The sequence below is a fragment of the Argentina silus genome (genome assembly GCF_951799395.1).
Source record: "Argentina silus genome assembly, chromosome: 2".
NCBI classification, from domain to species: Eukaryota; Metazoa; Chordata; class Actinopteri; order Argentiniformes; family Argentinidae; genus Argentina; species Argentina silus.
Genome location: NC_139656.1, coordinates 7,849,610 through 7,869,047, shown reverse-complemented (window position 1 = coordinate 7,869,047; position 19,438 = coordinate 7,849,610). Strand labels below are relative to the sequence as shown.

At 47.7% G+C, this 19,438-nt stretch overlaps 1 protein-coding gene across 1 annotated transcript in view; it reads right to left on the bottom strand.

The window, feature by feature from the left end:
- Nucleotides 1–6,456: 6,456 nt before the first annotated feature.
- Nucleotides 6,457–19,438, bottom strand: part of ephb4a (eph receptor B4a) — a 21,860-nt gene continuing 8,878 nt past the window's right edge. The window contains exons 2-17 of the mRNA XM_083664979.1: nt 19,207–19,277; nt 18,540–18,821; nt 17,894–18,275; nt 14,806–14,958; nt 13,198–13,533; nt 12,914–13,038; nt 12,545–12,713; nt 12,163–12,259; nt 11,043–11,107; nt 10,684–10,797; nt 10,209–10,456; nt 9,755–9,970; nt 9,306–9,455; nt 8,854–9,047; nt 8,222–8,380; nt 6,457–8,038 (exon numbers count right to left, since the gene is read on the bottom strand). Of these exons, the coding sequence (XP_083521105.1) occupies nt 7,930–8,038; nt 8,222–8,380; nt 8,854–9,047; nt 9,306–9,455; nt 9,755–9,970; nt 10,209–10,456; nt 10,684–10,797; nt 11,043–11,107; nt 12,163–12,259; nt 12,545–12,713; nt 12,914–13,038; nt 13,198–13,533; nt 14,806–14,958; nt 17,894–18,275; nt 18,540–18,821; nt 19,207–19,277 (2,870 nt within the window). The 3' untranslated portion in view covers nt 6,457–7,929. The remainder of the gene's footprint in view (nt 8,039–8,221; nt 8,381–8,853; nt 9,048–9,305; nt 9,456–9,754; nt 9,971–10,208; nt 10,457–10,683; nt 10,798–11,042; nt 11,108–12,162; nt 12,260–12,544; nt 12,714–12,913; nt 13,039–13,197; nt 13,534–14,805; nt 14,959–17,893; nt 18,276–18,539; nt 18,822–19,206; nt 19,278–19,438) is intronic.

Sequence of the window (19,438 nt, the reverse complement as noted above, 5' to 3'; positions counted from 1 at the left end):
ATGCGTGAGTGGCAGGGGGTCTATAATCGATCCTTACATCCGCAACAGGTAGCTGGAAGGCACAAAGACGAGAATTTATTGCTTGAGGTTTTAGCTCTGATGTGTATTTCAGTCAGGATGAATGACAGGGAAAATATTTTTTGAAGCAAAACATAAATACGCTTCACATAATTTAAGAGTATTTGCCCTCAATAGAACCATTTTCAGCCAACAAAATAAGGCTTGTAAATATGTAAATTGTGACTAAATTAGTGGAGGTGCAGAGGTGTGATGTGATGTGCGTGTTGGAAATTCATTGGGTGGTAGTGTTTAGGGTTGAACAGCCTCTGTGTCAGTCTGCCACACACACACACACACACACACACACACACACACACACAGGGAATTCTTGTGGGAATTAAGGTTCTTAATGGAATAAGAGGCTCAATTAGATAAATGAACACAAAGTTATTACAGTCAGTTATGGTAGTCATTAAAACGGTCTTTAGGGGTAATGTTGGGAGAAGGCCGTGGTCAAGCTGGACTGTGTCTGGGAATGTGGATGAAGCAGGGAAAAAGCCAAGGATAATTGGTAGAATAATATTGTGACAGCATGTTTGATGGATGAGTCTCTAATTTTCAAAACCACAAGGGAAATCAGTGTAAAAGAAAGTGTGAAACTCAACAGACCACAGCACTGAAGGTACCTAAGTCAGAGTAGGGAGTTAGTGTCACCCCATAAAACTGAAATGAATGCCAGCGTGAACCCTTGGGATATTGACAGACAAACTAAAATACTTGCATGCCCAGCTACTAGGAGACCTCTGAGGGAAAATATGGAGGAATGTGTAAAACCACACTCCTAACCACAATTCTCCCTTTCTCTCTCTCTTGGTGTGTGTGTGTGTGTGTGTGTGTGTGTGTGTGTGTGTGTGTGTGTGTGTGTGTGTGTAAGAGAGAGAGAGAGAGAGAGATTTTGTGAGTTTGTGCTTCAGTCCATGTGCCCAAATAACCAGGACCAAAGAACCATGATGACTCTTCTTCACAACAATATGGACACTGCAAGCTTACACTATTGAAATCATTATGGATTGTGGAGAGAAAGAGAATGAGACAGAAAATGTGAGCATGGCTTATTCATCAGTATATTCACAAAAGGATAGATAAGCCTGCCTCCAAATCAGCCCAACCCCGCCACAAAATTGATCATAAATGTTCACTCTTCCACATCCTCACAGGCCTGTGACCAGCTTAGATTAGTCAGCTGCATTGCTACATACCACCACCCACCTCATATACCCTTTCAATGTTTGCCACTCGTAGATGGGGAGGGGGTCATGGGTAAGGGGCTGGTGGCAGTTACAGAGGTGAGCACAGAGAGACCTGGCTTTCATTATGAGCAGAGAGAAGTACCAGGGTTCAAGGAGAGGGTAGACTCTGTTCTCTGTTAAGCATACATTTCTACTTCAGTCCCACTCTCCCCCTCCCCCTCCCCCTAACACACACACACACACACAGGTCTTGAGAGGTTCACTCATATACACTACTAAGTGACACCATGCATAGTCCAAACTTCACAGAGTGGATGAGGTAATTGCCCTCCCACCATTTTAGAGGCATCCACATGATGATTTACTGCTGCAGCCATTTTGTGTAAGAACACCCACCATTATCCTCTGACATTACCCAAACATTACAAATCTACTTTTCAGAATATGATAACCAATGAATCTTATGAACTGTCACCTGTAGTTACTGAGATGTATTGACTTGACTACTTGAGTTCAATTACAGTTATAAATTGTAGTTTGAAAAGACACACTATCATGAATATTGAATATTTTGGCTATGTTTCATTACAGAGTGAATAAGATGAGGAATGAACATCCCCAGTAGCTCTCCTCAGACATGCTTCTCATACAGAGTACTGTGATCTCTGGGAGGAAATCACTGGTTCCCTTAAACAACAACATGCACACACACACACACACAGTCTCTAAAAACATGCATATTGCTACCAGATGCCGGATAAATCAAAGCCATATGCTCAGTCCTCAAATTTCAGTCCTTAAGTATGAGCATGGTGAACAAAGATAGGGGGATTCAAAGAAAACGCACAAACACAGACACACACACACACACACACTAGTGCAAGTGCCCTGCAGACCGTCACGATGGGAGTTCCCATAAACCATGCTGGCGGTTCGTAGAACAGGTCAGTAATGAGCGTGAGTGAGCATGTGTTTTCAGTCTAATGAGCGATTATGAGGGTCTGTAAATCATCCACATGGGCCTGAAGGGAGAAGGAGGGGTGAAGAGACTGAAAGAGGCTGTGTGTGTGTGTGTGTGTGTGTGTGGGGGGGGGGGGGGGTAGTATTTTTTGGCTAACCTGAATGAATTTAAATATTCTGTGAATATTCCATGTGACCATGGATGAAGGTGAATAGAGAAACACCACAATAGAACAGATAACAAATACAAACTAGTGTAGGACAAGGACTAAATCAACCCATTATATCCATATCCTGACAAATAACTTTAATACAACTATTAGTTGAATTGCCTGATCCCATGATAGAATTTTACACTGCTCTGCACCTACACACACACCTCTAAAACAGATCTCACCTCCGCCCAAATAATAATCTATCTACAACATTATCTACAACTCCAAAGATCTCCACAACTAATGCTAAAGTTTGGCAGTATTTGGAATAAAAGTGCCATTATGTTTGTCACAAAGGCGAATTTGAAATGCTGATATTGCACACTCTGCAGTAGGGAGATATGGTGTTAATCCATGTTAAATGTACTTCAAGTTTAAAAAAAATATGTAAAGATAATGTTTGAATGCCTAGGAACCCAGCTCCACCCAGGGCAGTTTCCCAGTCAGTGTTACACTTAACCTCTCACACAGGGCTCAGCTTAATCTCCCATCTTAACCCAACCCCTCCTCACCTCTGACCCCAAGAAGCGTAAATCCCTGTAGCCAATCCCCCTTTTCTCTGCTTCTATAGTGCTGTCTTTCTGTGCCTTTTCTGCTGCTCTCTGCTGAAGTCTGTTCATGTTGCCTGTGTGGTCTGTCCAGAATCCTAACAGCATCTGTCTCTGTGTTAAATTAGATCAGTTGGGGAATATAAGACTAGCAGCAGAGCTTCGGCAAAACTAATCCTTAAAAAAAGAGGATCTCAAAAGTTATGAGAGGTCACCATAGGCACTCTGTTAGACATATAACTCCATCCTCTAACCTTCTCACTTAGAGGCTTTTTGGAATACTTCTATAGTTCTCTCCCAGTCCTAATTCCCAGTTTCCCTGAAGAGCCCTGGGGGGCCGCAGAGCCTGGGGCTTGAGTTTCAACACACAGGGGAGAGGGAGGGAGGGGAAGGGTATGAGTTGAAGGAAGGTTCCACCACTTAATTTCCTCATTAGAGAGGGGGTCTACTACAGGGGAGAGCAGCAGGAAAGATGGATGGCTTGGTTGTGTGGACAGGGGAAAGATGGATAGAGGAAGTTGAGACAGATTTACAGATAAGGAGAATCAGGGACATAAGAGTGATGACTGCATAAACACACATTTATGCTTGAGTAAAGACAGACAGACAGACAGACAGACGGATGGACTGACAGAATAAAGACAGACAGACTGAGAGGCTGGTTCAGAGCAGTTCTGCATACAAAAAACAGAGTTGACAGAGAGATGGATAGACACATGGATAACTGAATGGACAAATAAGCAAAATGTTGTAACGTTAGTCCCCAACTCCCAAGAGGTTCTCATCTTTACTAACACCTGCCAAAGAGAGAGAGAGAGCATGGGTCTCACTGAAATATCAGTGATTGTAAGAAAGTAGACATCTCTCAACAACCCCCACTAAATACACACTCTCTCTCTCTCTCTCTCTCTCTATTGCACACACCTGTCTTTCTGCTCTGTCTCCCCAGGCCCCCCTTTGCTCCACACTTGAGTGCGCAAAGGAATGTAAGGGGACTGACACAATCCCTTAAGTGCTGCAACCTGATTGGCTCAGTCTGTTATCTCCTCAACAACAGCCTTAATGGATGGGCATTCAGATAAGGGTTAAAGGTCCCACAGACACTGTCAACACGAGAAAGCAGAGCTATCCCATCTCACTCTCATTCCATCTTTCTCTCTCTCACACACCCCCACACATGCATGCACACATACTCACATTTACATACACACAAACACAAACACACATATGCGTACACACAAACACACATATGCGCGCACACACACACACACAATGCACACACGCACACACACAACTCTAAACTGAATATGTTGAAAATACATAAATACATATTTCCCCACACATTTCTAACTGGGGCATTGCGTCTGTTTTGTTAGTGAGGGGATTTAAGAGCAGGGCTGAACAACAGACTTGATGTGTGGGGCTGTTCAAGAGGACATTTATTGTTTTACATTGGGGAAGGGGTCAGAGGTCAGAGAGGTTCGAGGGGTCATCCTCTCATTGTTTATCTCCAGCACATGAAAGCCTCCCTGACTCACTTCCTCTAAAACAGCCGACTGTGGGGCACAGGAGGACCATGGGACTCAACAATAACAGAGATAATCAAAATACATAAATTAGCTGACACCCAGAGTGATGGTGACAGAGTGTATGTGTCTGGTGAATGGTGAGCTGCTAAGGCTGTGAGCATGCTGTTAGCAGGGGCAGGGTGGAGCTGTTCAGGATCCAGGGCTGAGGACCAGAGGGGGAAACATGCAGAGTGTGAGAGAGTCAAGGACAATCCCAGAGCTGTCAAGGTAAGGGCTCTCCATTGTCTTTGTGCGTACCTCAACACATGTGAAATGGGTGGAGCTACATGTGCGTACTTGTGTTCATAGTAATTTGCGGTATTGCGCTCTGAAGTCCTCCATATTTAAGTCTACACCAGGATGTAATACAATGGCAAGAGCAGCCTAGGCTACTTAATAAAGAGGGACAAGAGCTTGTTGACCTTCCCCTTACTTTCAATGGTAGGCTATTCTATATCATGTCCACTCATATAACCCCTGCTTAATCAAACATATTTCTATCATATTTGGCAACACAGCAAGCCCACTAATACTCATCCCTGGCTTTGCAAAGCCTGACAGATAGCCAACAGCTCCATTAAAGATCCAAGGAGTTAATGTGGTCTTTACTGGCAGAGGGAATGTTTGTAAAACGGCAACAAAACAGAAATACAGAATATTGGCTTGTTCACAATGATGCATACTGACATACATACACAATATACTGAAGCAAGAATCAGTAAAATAAGCTATGAAACATGTAGCTAGCTGTAGGTTAAGATATAAAGGAAAACGCCATAAGTGAAATTAGCATTGCATGCTGACGTTTTTAGGATAAGATAAACAGAAAGTAGATGTCAATTGTCCCTCAGACTCACAAGGGTTCATATTCAGTTATTCAAATAAGGCTCTTCTTCAACTTGTCAACACAAAATACATTTCTGAGTCTTCTAAATATTGAATAATCTCATTTGTAATGATGAGAGGCCGTTTTTCTTGTTGAATTTATGTGTAGCCAAAATGGCGGATCAATATGTGAGTGTGTGGGAAATCCAATCTAGTCCTAATGTAATGTTGCTAAAACTAAAATCCATACAGGGTGCCACCCAAGGGCTGCCCAGAGGTAGAGGCACAAAAGTTACACATTTGCTCCGCAGCTGGGAGCCACACGCGCACCCTTCAGTGACGAAACTGATGTAACCTCGTGGGCTTGTGGCGACTATGGCACGACACCAAAACCAGGCGGACACTGCGCGATTTTCACAAACGCAGATGATTCCAGCCGTCAAGAGGATCTCATATTGCAAGACACATTCTCCACGTCACGCTGTCCTGGCCACGTAGCACCTCTCTCACTGCACGTGGAGAAACGAGCCGCGACCAAAACATGTCAGAATTCAAATTGGACGTGAGACCAAAATATTCTGACATGACCCACTTGGAACTCCGACTTGGAGAGTCATTCTAGTGGTTATTTCCCACTTGGGAACTCGTATCTCGTTTCTTACAGCTGCCGAACGCACCATTAAGGAAGGAGCAGGAAAGAGAGGAATGTCCGCGAGGGAGCTAAGCTGAAAGGGGATGGGAGAGGGGGGAGGGGGGGGAGGGGGGAGGGGGGAGGGGGGGGTAAGCTTGATTCCCAAACCACAACCCCCCCCTCTCACTCCTTCACTGTGGAGAAGGTCACAGTATCTATGGGGAGGAATGTTTGAAACAAGAGCTGCCAAAAAACAGATCACCTTAAAACGATTACAGAAGTATGGCTGTCATAGGTGTGTGTGTGTGCATTTTGTATGAGTGAGTGTGTTCAGATTTGTTTTTGGTGTTTCACTTTGTATTTGTGTGTGGATTTTTGTGAGTTTCACTTGGTATTCATGTGTGTGTGATGATAAACACTGATGTGTATAAAGTACCTATCTATCTCTCTCTCTATCTTTATTGTGACTGAACACAGATTACACAGAGGACGGGAGATCAAAATGTACTTATCTATACATTAATTAAAAGGCAACTTTATAAAAGATAGGTTTCTATATAACAGATCCTCAATGTGAAGACCACATTTCCCCCAATCCTTTAGTTGACAAGAAACCACACAATCTCCCCAAACACATCAAACTGGTAGCATCTGAAGAGACATTGTAAAGGAAATCCAAAATGTATCAACCAGGGTGGCGTTCTGCTTTATAAAACAGGCATTTAAGTTCACATACTGTATAAGATCAAATGGCACTCGAGTAAGACTGTGTAAGAAAAACAGACCACTTACAATATCAACAAAATACCAATGAAAAGATGGCAGAATGATGGCTTTCCTAGTTAAGGTCCATGTAGAACAAACATTTAACAGTGTTCTCTTGGTTTCTGTATCCACTTGATCCTTGTTTAGTCAAAGTGTGTGGAAGTGAGCTGCCATACTGCAGCAGAAACACAGGAAGTGGAAATGACCAACCAAACTCCAAGAGAAACACAGGAAGTTCTCCCGCCAGAAGGGTCGGAGAGTGTCAGAGACAACTCCAGTCTCTCAGAAATCTACCAAAGTGCTGATTTGTCTCAGTCTTGATCTACTCCCACACAGCTGGCCCAAGAGAGAACACCCAGATTGTCTGTCTTTAAGGAACATGAGAAGAGGAACTCTTACATGGGTACAGTGCCTTGCAAAGCCAAAGTCACCCTTAACACCCTGAGGAATGACAATGTTATTTTGAAAAACAAATTAAAACGTGAGGCTCATCCAACAAAAGTCCAACTGCATGTTTACCAGTCTGCTGAGAGAGGTGTCACTAACATAATCCTATATAATCCATGAGGATTAATCCAAGACACAAAAGGTGAATGTGTCACCCTGTTGCAGTGGCATCTAGTTCACGTTCCTCATCACGATATACACCATTATAAAAGCTTTAGTCCTTAGGTTGAAATTGGTATTGAACTGTGTCTCTCCAAGTATCACCAGTTTGTTCAGGTCAAGACCACAGTAACACATTCAAGCAAAGAAGCAGTGTGGCGGTGGAGGGTGGACTGGCCACCACAGCGGTGAAGGCAGAAGCTGAGGCAGCGGCAGTCTGAGAGTCTCCAGCAGCCTCCCACAGTCCCCACCTCCAGGCCTGATTGAATGCTAGTGTGCTCAGTATGGACAGGAATCAGGATGGACAGGTTGGTGAGAAGGTCATACACATAATCAGTGAATTTTGGGGCTGTGGTAACATTCCATCTGTAATGTCCATGCCTGTTCACTAAGGGTCTCCATGACTACGAGAGGGCCGGTGCCAAGGTGAAGGAGCTGAGTGGGTGTAGTACTACAGGCTACAGGGTGCTGGGCTGGGTCCATGGCTGTGCCTGCCTGCATGCTGGCTGGGGTCTGTGTATGTTGGGGTCTGGGTCTGGGGTAAGGAGAGGTGTTCTGGGGTTAGAAGCGCACTGTTCCAGGGCTCTTGCTGTTCATGGTCAGAGTCTGGATGCTGGAGAGGATCTTCCTCTGGTGTCCTGCCAGGGTCACTCCCAACCGCAGCAGGTCCCTGGGGACAGAGACACCCACAGTCAGCCATAGAAACAAACAAACAAACAATTGTAGAGAGGTCTGCAAGAAATGTCAAAGACAGATCTAGTACAGTTGTAATGGGTATACTACATGTATAGTGGGACATAGAGAGAGACAGACAGGCATACTGTATTAAAAAAGGTTAAAGAGCTGAACTCACTCGGTGGAGATCTGGGCCAGTAGGTCCACAGAGGTGAAGCCAGCCTGGAGGAAGCTGTCCTCGTACCGCTCCATCTTGATGGCCCTCAGCCACTCCCCCACGGAGCCACACGCTGAGGGGGCCGGGGGGGCACGCTGGTCCAGCAGGGGGTGGGACGGCCTGGGGGACAGGGGACAGAGACACAAGGACAGGTTACACACACACTCTGTCATCATCACACCAGGGGACTCACATACAGTACAGGTGCCCCTGGAGGGACAGGCCCGTCAACAGAAAGGGGCGGGATCGATGACAGCCTGAGTGACAGGTCACAACAATGGTTGCTGGAGGGGTGGGCGAGGCAAAGCTGTGAGTGACAGGTCAACATGCGGGGGGAGGGGAAAGGGAGAATGGGCACAGCCAGAGCCTGACAGCTCCCAGTAGGACAGAGGAGGAGGACAGAGGATGGACTGTAGGAGGCTAATGTAGATCCTCTGACAGGCAGGACATCATAGTGAATTATAAGACCATTGGAATGAAGACAAGTGTGGCTCTGTTAGGGGACAGGAAATCTACTCCTGCATGGTTAGACAGTCTTTTCCCCTCTCTCACCCTCATGCTGTGTCTATGCCTAATGAGCTGTGCCCACTCACCCTGCGCCCTCTTGGGCCACGATCTTGAGTGAGGCCGGGTTGCGTATCAGCTTGTCCAGGGCGCTGACGATGGCCGCGAAGCGAGGACGGGCCGAGCGCTCTTTCTGCCAGCAGTCCAGCATCAGCTGGTGTAGGTGGGTGGGGCAGTCAGGTGGAGGAGGCAGACGGTAGTCCTGCTCTATGGCATTGATCACCTGATGCAATAGAGGAGAGGAGGGAAGGGTTTCAGTTAAGGTAACATCATTCAGAGCTGCAGGAGAAAATAAGATAGTAGAGTAAATCTGTTTTCTATTTGAATTTTGGGGGATAAAGACACATTGTGATCCTCCAAGTGGAGCCTTTCACTCCCACAGACACATGCCTGCACACCAATTATGACACAGACAAGCACACCCACAAAACACACACACACACACACACACACACACACATACATACGCACACACACTTACGTCTTGATTGCTCATGTCCCAATAGGGCCTCTCTCCAAAGGACATGACCTCCCACATAACAATGCCGTAGCTCCATGCATCTGAGGCTGAGGTGAACTTCCTGAAGGCAATAGCCTCTGGAGCCGTCCAGCGAATGGGGATCTTACCACCCTGAGATGAGAAGAGAAGAGTCAACACCACACACACACACACACACACACACACACACACACACACCACAGCACTGCCTCACAGCAACATATTCATACACACTGCTCTCTGCCAGACAGCACTTGGCTGGGTGAAGTGCCTGAGGTGGAGATGTATCCAGTGGTGGCAGTATTTATGGGTCTCTCCAGTGGTCTAGGAGATGTCTAGACAGACTATATACAGACAGAGTGGACATGGATTAATGCTATGATGCGGTAGGTGAGTGTGGAGAGTTGTGGTATGAGGGGTTGTTGTCTCACCAGAGAGCTGGTGTAGGTGGGGTCAGAGGAGTTCTCCTGGAGGAAGCGGGACAGGCCGAAGTCGGACACCTTACACACCAGGTTGCTGTTGACCAGTATGTTGCGGGCGGCCAGGTCTCTGTGAACGTAGCTCATCTCTGACAGGTACTTCATGCCCGAGGCGATGCCACGCAGCATGCCAACCAGCTGGATGGGGGTGAACTGACCGTCGTTCAACTACAGAGGTGGAGAAAGCAGAGTGAGAAATCTTCGCAAAATGTGTGTGTGTGTGTGTGTGTGTGTGTGTGTGTGTGGTGGCCCTTCATCCTGTGTCTGTGGTGACCCTTCACTCTTCACCCCTGCATGTGTGTGTGTGTGTGTGTGTGTGTGTGTGTGTGTGTGTGTGTGTGTGTGTGTGTGTGCAAGGGTAGGATGAGGCAGAGGGACGGTCAGAGAGACAGAGTGACAGACTGACCCGTAGGAAGGAGTCAAGTGCTCCGTTTTCCATAAACTCTGTGAGGATCATGACGGGACAGGAAGCAGTGATGATGCCCTCCAGGTGGATGATGTTGGGGTGCTGAAACTGGCCCATGATTGACGCCTCGGACAGGAAGTCCCGCCTCTGCTTGTCTGTGTAGCCCCCCTTCAGCGTCTTTATGGCCACGTAGTTCTCCTTCTTCCCTGGAACCTTCAGCCTCCCCCGACACACCTCCCCAAACTCACCTGCACCAGAGCGACACACACACCTTGTTAGATGAACCACACACACATTCCCAAACTCATTAGAGTGACAGCTCCACACATATTTAATTTCGTATCTACAAACACACATCTTATTTCCGAAGGGACATTCCATCATACCAGAGCACTCTCTGAATGTAATAATAGCCGTTTCTCTGATTATTTCATCTTTAAATAAGAGACAATGACACAAAGAGTGAGAAACCTACCAGCACCAATAACCTCCTCAATCTTGACAAAGGAAACATCAATCTCTTTGGCAAACTCCCGAACGGCCTCGTTAGGGTCCTCATAGGTGAAGGGGTCAATGTACACCTTGATTCCTAAAAGAGGGGTAGAGGGGTAGAGGGGTAGAGGGGTGGAGGGAGGTGTTGGAGGAAATATGAGGGTTTAAAATAAGAAACATCAACTTCCCAAAGTCACATAATGACTAAACTGTGAAAAAACATGACTTTGAAAATAGCTGCATGCACTATTTATTTGTGTGTGTGTGTGTGTGTGTGTGTGTCTGTGTGTGTATGTGTGTGTGTGTGTGTGTGACTGTATTCTGTATCCTGCGTGTACTCACCTTGGCCAAGGAGGTACTGGCCGTTTTTGTCACTCAGCTCTGGGTCCTTCATTCTGCTTTGTCTGCTGCAGGGTAGAGCACAATGTGTGTGTGTGTGTGTGTGTGTGTGTGTGGGGGGGGTGGGGGGTGGAGAGGGTGGGAAGGGTGGGGGGAGAGGGTGGGGGTGTGGGGGGGGGGTGGGTGGGTGGGTGAAGAGGTTATTTGCAAAGTGACATAACACTGTCTCTCAGTGAGTATCTAAACATCCACAAACAAGCTCATTGAATCTCCCTTCATCTCAGACACAATACATGATTAATAGATGAAGTACTGGATGAACCCTGAGCTTTCCTCTATTCAGGGCCACTCTCTGTCTCTGTCTGCTGGTTTCTGCTGCAGGGCTCCATTAGCGAGACTTCCTTTGGCCCAGGCCCCTCCCAGTAGGACTGTACAGCCCTGTAGCTACTGGACCCCTGCCTCTCTCCCCCTCTCTCTCCTTCCTTACAGGCCTAAAATAGCAATATTGTCCCACCCTCAGCTGGCGGTAGGTCCATGCCTCTAGTGTGTGTGCGTGTGTGGGGAACTGTGTGGGTTGGTGTCAGTTGTGTACTGTATGTGTGTGTTGCATGTACTGTGTGTCTGTGTCTGCCGTGTATGTGTGTGTTGCGTGTATATAGTGTGTGCAACTGTGCCCCAAGGTCAGAACTATTGTTCTCCTGTCCTGTGGAGACAGGGTTGGGACGGCTGCATCCTGTCTTTCCCCCAAACCCCCCCCCCCCCTCTCTCTCTCACTTGCTGGTTCTCTACATTCCCAGAACCTTTTTTTCCGAGGGCATCTAGGGCTATTTGCTGAAACAATGAAGCTCAGGAAAAACGTTGTTATGAGCGGATTTACTTTTTGCCCCTTAAGCACCAAGTCTTGAACATGGCTCTGGAGAGTTCTGTGAAAATGATATGAGTATCTGGGTTCAGATAAAAGCTTGATAAGATAATGATTGGTAGAAGTTACAAGAGAACAAAGCAACATCAAATTACAGATCGTGTTCAGTTCCCTTAGTGAGAATTTCCTAAGTTCTTACTCCTCCCTCCCTCCCTCCCTCGTTCTCCATCCCCTCCTCTCCCTCTTTCCCCCCTTTCTCACCGTATGCAGAAGACGGCCACAGTGATGACAGTGATGAGCAGCAGCATCCCCATGGCGATCAGGACACCAGTGACCAAAAGCTGGGAGGAGTCATCCCCTGAGAAAACAGGAGGAGGAGAGATTAGGAAAAGATAGAGGGAGTGATATTAGTACAGATGACAACAGGAAATATATATTGATGATAAAGAGCAATGAAGGGAGGTAGAGTAGGTAGAGTGAGGAGAGATTAGGGTTCATAACACTGAATCACACCCAATCAGAATATAAAAGCAAACACGTGTTTTCTGGATAAATCATATGAGAAGACAGACCCCCAGATAAGTTTGCGGGGCTTGATAAAGACAGGCCTCTCTGAAAGAGTGAAGCCTGGGCCTTTCCTTACCATCAGGCAGGGTGCGGAAGGAGGCTGCGGGGCTGAAGCTGCCATAGCCGGCCATGGTGCGAGCGCGAACCTGGACCTCATACTGAGTGGCTCTGCGCAGGTCGCTCAACACCACCTGATTACTGTCACTCTCCCTGTAGCGACACAACTGCTCCTCACCCCGCCGCTCCTGGAAGACAGAGAGAGGGATGTGGAGAGACGGGGAACAAAGGCAGGTGAGAGAAACAGATTAAGTCAACAGGAGTTAAGGGGAGAGTTTAGGTGGGCAGATTGAACAGTCAAACACAGAGGGACAGAGGTGAGTCAGAGCTGGAGTGTTTGAAAGGTAGAGAAGAGAGAGGGTTGTGTCTGTTCTAGTAGTTCTCTCACCTTCTCACAGTAGCGGAGCTGGTACTGCAGGATGGTGTAGTGGGGCTGGGCCGGTACTGACCAGTGGAGAGTCAGACTGCTCTCTGTGGAGATACTCTTCCTGATCACAGACACCAGCACCGGCACTGCACACACACAAAAACACACAAAGACAATTAACATTAAATGGTGAAACAGAAATCCCAGGAAAGACGGTAAAACACTCCCACGATCCCACCACACTCCCTCTCTCTCTCTCTCTCCCTCCCCTTCTCTTTCACTTTCTCTGTCTGTCCCCCTCTCACCATCATGGCTGGTGGTGATATTGACAGTGTCGCCGGCCGTGCCCTTCCCGCTGAGCTGGGAAACCCCGTTGAGGGCCTGGATGGAGAAGGTGTATGTGGTGTGAGGTAGGAGGCCCCAGACCACCACCCTGTGGCCCAGCAGGTTGCGCTGAGAGGGCCGGTAGCTGACGCTGTCCCCACAGGGTGAGCAGGGACCCTTGGGAACGCCACACAGGGAACATTCTACAGCGTAGCTCAGGTCGGTCCGACCTCCGCTGTCCAGGGGTTCGCTCCACTCCAGGGTGACCGTGGTGTCATTGATCTGGGTGACGATGCTGCGCGGGGCTGAGGGGGGTCCTGCGGGGAGAGGAGGTACATGGTCAGACACCTTGAGACCTCTGCTACAAATATGACACCACCCAAAAAAATTCTACTACATGATGCAAAAATCAGATCACCTGTATATACTAATCAGATTTTCCGTTGGTCCTGGCCTGAGGGTTTAAATGACTGTCCTTCTGTCTCAAGCTTGCATTTATACAATACTATTTCTGTTATCTCATAGACACGGTTTCATCCACCAGCTTGAGAAGGCACTAGGGAGAGGCTTAAGACTGCAGCAGGAAACAACATTGTGATGCAGAATTGAATTGCTGCTCCAATTACACGCGTCTGAAAATTCAATGATAATGATCACCGGCAGAAGATTGTAGAAGGGGGATTGTGATTGCTGCAAGCCAACCATAACAAAACAGCCATGCCACTCAGACAGTGTGAATGAGTTCCTGCTTCTGCCAAGGAGAGTGTTGTCATTAAGCTGGGGGATCTACAGCTTCTGTCTGAGCCTGTAGTACATGACTAAGGACCTCACTGCTCCTCACAGTGGTTGTCATATGTGGGAGGCAGTTATTTTCCATTCCAAAGTATAATTTAGATTTAATTTATGTTTTGGATTTGAATTTAAGCATTTATGAGGAGGAAAATGACCTAGGTGATAATCAGGCAAAAATAATGGTAATTAAATCGCAGTGTAACAACTGCCTCTCTTAATTATGGATAGCGGTAATTAAGACAGTGGTGTAACAGGGTTAGCAGAATCCAGGGGGATTCCATTCCACTGCAGAGAGTCAATAGCTGGAAGCACAGAGTTTCACATTGCTGCAATTGCTAACTCTTTTCAGGGCCATTCTGGCTGAGTGTGCCCAATTAAAAATCCCTCCCATTCACACATATCGCATGTTGGCTGAATTCAAATTCCTGAGTCCACATGGAGGTGTCACTCACAGCCATCAATGCTTCCCTTACTGTGGGTGACCTCCAGGCTCAGTCCCTCCCCCCCCCCAAACATTGTCACAAAAGGGATGCATCTCAATACTCAGCACCGGGACAAAGGCCACAGAGCAGGTGAGAGGGGCCGAGCACAACAACACCAGAGGAAAGAGAAACAGAAACAAAGGAGAGAGGCAACAAGAGACACGACACCAGTTGAAAGTGAATGAAAGTAGGGCAGCGAGAGTAACAGGGGAGTGTAAAGAGAGGATAGTAGACAAGATGTGAATGTGTGTGTGTGTGTGTGTGTGTGTGTGTGTGTGTGTGTGTGTGTGTGTGTGTGTGTGTGTGTATACTCACTGGTGCAGGGGGTTTCTGGAGTGTCCGAGTCAGCACGGAGGTATCCTGGGCGACACATACACTCAGCCAACCCTGTCCCAACAGCATGGCTGAACCCTGGGCAGGCCGAGCACTGTCCCCCCGTACCTGACTTGAACTGACCCACAGGACAGGCTGGGTGGGGGCAGCAGGGTAGGGAGAGAGAGAGAGAGAGAGAGAGAGAGAGAGAAGAGAGAGAGAGTTAGTTTAGGCGTCCCTGAGCATCACCTACAACCACTGCATCAGAAAACATCACCTCAACCGTCGTGTCCCAACTCGGTGAGACGGGAGCCAAAAACCACATTAAATATGACAAACAGTGCACAGGCAGCCATTAATCACTGCCAAGGTACATAAACACAACGAAATGGATCTGAATGCGCTCTCCTCTCCTCTCCTCTCATCCATGTTCACACGGACACCCGGCTTCAGTGTAAACAGCCTATTAATCAAACCTGCTCACTGACACACCAGGCTCATTCAGCATGGGGGATCCAGCATGACAGGAGTGTGCGCATGTGTGTGTGTGTGTTATTGCATATCTGCTCTGTTCACTTTTGTTTAAATAAACGTCTATACAAATAAACCAAATACATAACTGGGCATCATATGTGTTCATTTGTGGATATTGAAGAGCTAATTTTAGCCATGTTCAAGCCTGTGAAGTATGGGGGAATAATAACAGACAGACTCTAGAAGGATTAGTCATCACAGACACTCAACGCTTCATTTGGTATGAACACTAACGCATTGACAAAGGTCGCATATAACATCCAGAATGCTTCCAGTAACCACTAGTAGCACTAGTTAATAAAGTGACTTTAGGTTTAGCTGTGATTATTACACGTTCACAGTGTTCATTTGTGAGATCAGTATTTCCAGGGTTAAATAAAGCCAGGTTGCCTCACAGAGGAGGATTTTCCGACTCCCTGGAGATGATTTATCATTAACCAAATAGAGAGGCTCAACAGTTAAGGTGTTAACTCTGCCAGGCAGGAAGCTACATGTCGGCAGAAAAAAAGCCCAGCGTCAGCCTAATCTCTGAATAAGATGACATCATTACAATTCATGTGGCCCTTCCTTTCCCAGACAGTATAAATAGCCTTTTTCTTTGTTACACATGTACAGGGTAGAACTTTCACCCTCTATTGTGTCTGAAGAGGGCCTTTATTTAAGAACATATGTAAGAGAGCAGAACAGGGGTTAAAACATGTGCAAACAGGCAGCGCACAAATGAACACAAAACGATCTCAAAAGAATCCGAAAGAAAAGCTGAAACGGACTTTGTGTTGACTCTACATCATCATAAAAAGGCATTGTCAGAAAGAGGAGCTGCTCTGAGGGTCATAGTTTCCCTCCGTCACACACCCTCAGTGACCAGAGCCCTGGGAGCATCAAAGCCACCCTGAGATAAGGCATCAGAAGACCTGTTCATAAATACCTTCTAACTGCCTGCTGCTCAGATGCTGTGCAGAGGGAAGAGGTTTATAGCTAACAGATAGGCTCAAGCCCGCCACTTAAAGAGCTTTATAGCCTACCTAACTCCCCCCCCCCGCGCACCCTGACGGCACACTCTCCATACATCAACACAGCTTTTTACGATGCCTTTTCCTCTTCTCTTGTGGAGTAATGCAAAACAGAGTATACACTTGGCACCCATTACAAAACAAGAAGACTGAAATAGAAGCTAAAAAACGTTCTCTGTTCAAGGATATGCTCGGTCATGTGCTAATGCTAATGTCCCGTCAAGTGCTGCTGAGACAGAATGTGTGAGAGAGAGAGAGAGTGAGGGAGACTGTTCCCTTTCTTCAGAGTGTGGAATGTGACCCTATTGTGACCTTCCTTTTACATTTCTCCAGAGGGGAGTGGGAGACAGGGGTGGAGACCCTTTTCACAATAGCCACGCACACACACACACACACACACACACACACACACACACACACACACACACACACACACACACACACACACACACACACACACACACACTGAAATAAGAGCATAGTAATTAGCAGACACAAGCAACCCACCGCCTATGGCATTGTGTGTGTGATGGTGTGGACATGAGGGGAAGAGGGCTGTCTTGTGTGTATGCATGTGTGTGTGTGTGTGTGTGTGTGTGTGTGTGTGTGAATGAGTGTACTTGTGTTAGTGTGGCAGAGATTTATTGCCTATACGTGCTCTTATCCTACATTTTCGGTCCTCTGCAGTGCTGTGGTGTGCCTGTAATGACCTGCTGAGTGCGGCTTTTTAGGCTCAAGAGCAACTCCTGTCAGAGCAGCGAAATACCTCTCTGCATAAATGGAGAAGGATAGCGAGAGAGTAAATGAGCGAAACATTTGGCTGTTCATTATACCTGGATTTCTGTCCATCTGCCTCACTCCACTGTTTGTGTGTGTGTGTGTGTGTGTGTGTGTGTGTGTGTGTGTGTGTGTGTGCGTGCGTGCGTGCGTGTGCGTGCAGAGCTAATTTTACTCATTAGGGGAGCTGTATAGCTCCAAAGAAAACCCCCCTGCTTCCTCCTCTCTGTTGTCTGGATTGCTTTGATGTTCCAGGAGTGGTGGATTCTTTACCTGCACCCATTCCCTCCCTCCCTCCCTCCTCTGCCTTCCCTCCTCCCTCATGGCTGATTCACTGGGCCTGCCTGACAGACAGTCCTGACATGTCCCAACCACAACCCTTACCGTCAGCCACCCAGCCCTGTGACACTCCCCTCCACCTCTGACCTCTCCACCTTCTCCCCCTGACCTCCCTCTGTCCCCTCAGTGTCCCTGCCTTTCACCTACCTCATTACTCTCCTCACTCCTCCACTCCCAATCACACTGCTGGCCCTGTATAGCCTGCTTTGTCCCCCGCCCTCCACCCCCCCCTACCCCGCCCCCTTCGCACTCTTCCATTGTTTAGGTCTCCACTCTGTGTGTGCATGTGTGTACTTGTGCGAGTGTCTGTGCTTGTGTGACGGAATAGTTTCCCACTAAAACCGATGAGACACGCAGTCTCCCCACCCCTACCTTCATACCCACTACCTCTCTCCCTGCATGGTTGAGCCTCCCCTCCCCCCCCTCACCTGTGCAGCGGGTGTGTCCGTCGGCAGGCTCGTAACCAGGCAGGCAGGCACAGGAGGTGGTGGGTTGGCCCACCCACTGGCCGTCCTCGCCACAGAAGAGTTTCGGCCGGGGACTCTGCTGGGCTGCGTTTTCCACACACACGCCCTCTGCCTCTTGAACCAGGGTGCGGGGCACAGTCTCAGGGAAGGAGGACAGGGCGTTGGCCAGAGCCGGGCACTTCTTAAAGAAGACCCTGACAGACAGCAAGGCCATGCAGGCTCCCTGAGCCTGGAAGGCCAGGTAGAAGCCCCTCTTAGATAGAGGCCCCAGGCGCAGGGTCTTCACATTAAACTTCCGTTCCCCACCCTTCCTCAGCAGGAAGTCTGCAGCCACTGTGTCCACCTATGGGAGGGTGATAGGCATAGGGGAACGGGCTCATGGTCAATACAAAACACAGGAAATATAACCCCTCATGTAGGGATCTAGCGAACGGCAACCCTAAACAGCCACTATAAAGAGCATTCATATCATTAGTACAGAATGTCTGAAATAATAGTTGCTAGTCCAGGTGTTCTGCCATACTATCTTTTGGATGTTGCACACAACAGAACTATGTTTTCCTCAACAGGTGTGAGTGTGGTAGTGTGTAGCCTAAAGTATGTTTACCTTGGTGTAGGGGTTCTCCATCCAGGGTGGGTGTGTTGGAGTGGCCTCGTCTGAGTCAGCCTGGTAGTAATAGAGGTTGAAGGTCTCCTTGCAGCTGCGGTGGTGTGTGGTCCTGGAGGAGCACTCGATCATGGTGAAGCGCAGCTCCACGTACACCTGAGACGCTTCCCGCCGCTGGATCAGCCCGCTGCGAAGCCAATGGCTGGACGAGCCGTCGGTCTGGCATATCTGATAGGTCCGCACACTGTTGTTCTCCTCGTCCAGACCGCTCACCTCCTCCCACTGAAACAGAGCAGGGAGAACAGGAGGGTTTCACAGCATTCCCACTAATGCAACACCATAATGGACAGTGGCAGTGGAGGCTAGTGGAGGTAGAAATCGGAGGACGAGCTCATTGTAACTCATGCGTCACAATGAGCCTGTCCTCTGATTTCTATCTCCACCAGCCTCCCCTGAACGGTGGGAATGCACAGGAAGGGTATGAATCACGATGAACAAAGTGAGGGCAAAGATATTCGCGAGGGGTGGACCCTTAAACTATAGCGAGAAAGAGAAATCAAAAATAATGAGAAGGTAGAGGCAGAGAGTGATATTAACCTTGGGGTGTGTGCATGGAATGTGGATCAAGGTAAACATCCACTGCTAGGGTAATGGTTAGATGACATACCTCAGGCTTGGTGCGGGAGTAGATGGTCCATTTGAGATCTGAGGTCTCTGCTTTAGTGTTCATTAGTACCTCTGTAACGAGGCACAAACACAAGCATACATTATAATACACACTGCAGGAGCGGACACACATTACAACAGCATGCACACTTCAACAGTGCACACAGGGACACGTCAGAGTACAAGATATACATACTATTCCAATGCTCACACAGTTTATTAGGTTGAAGCAC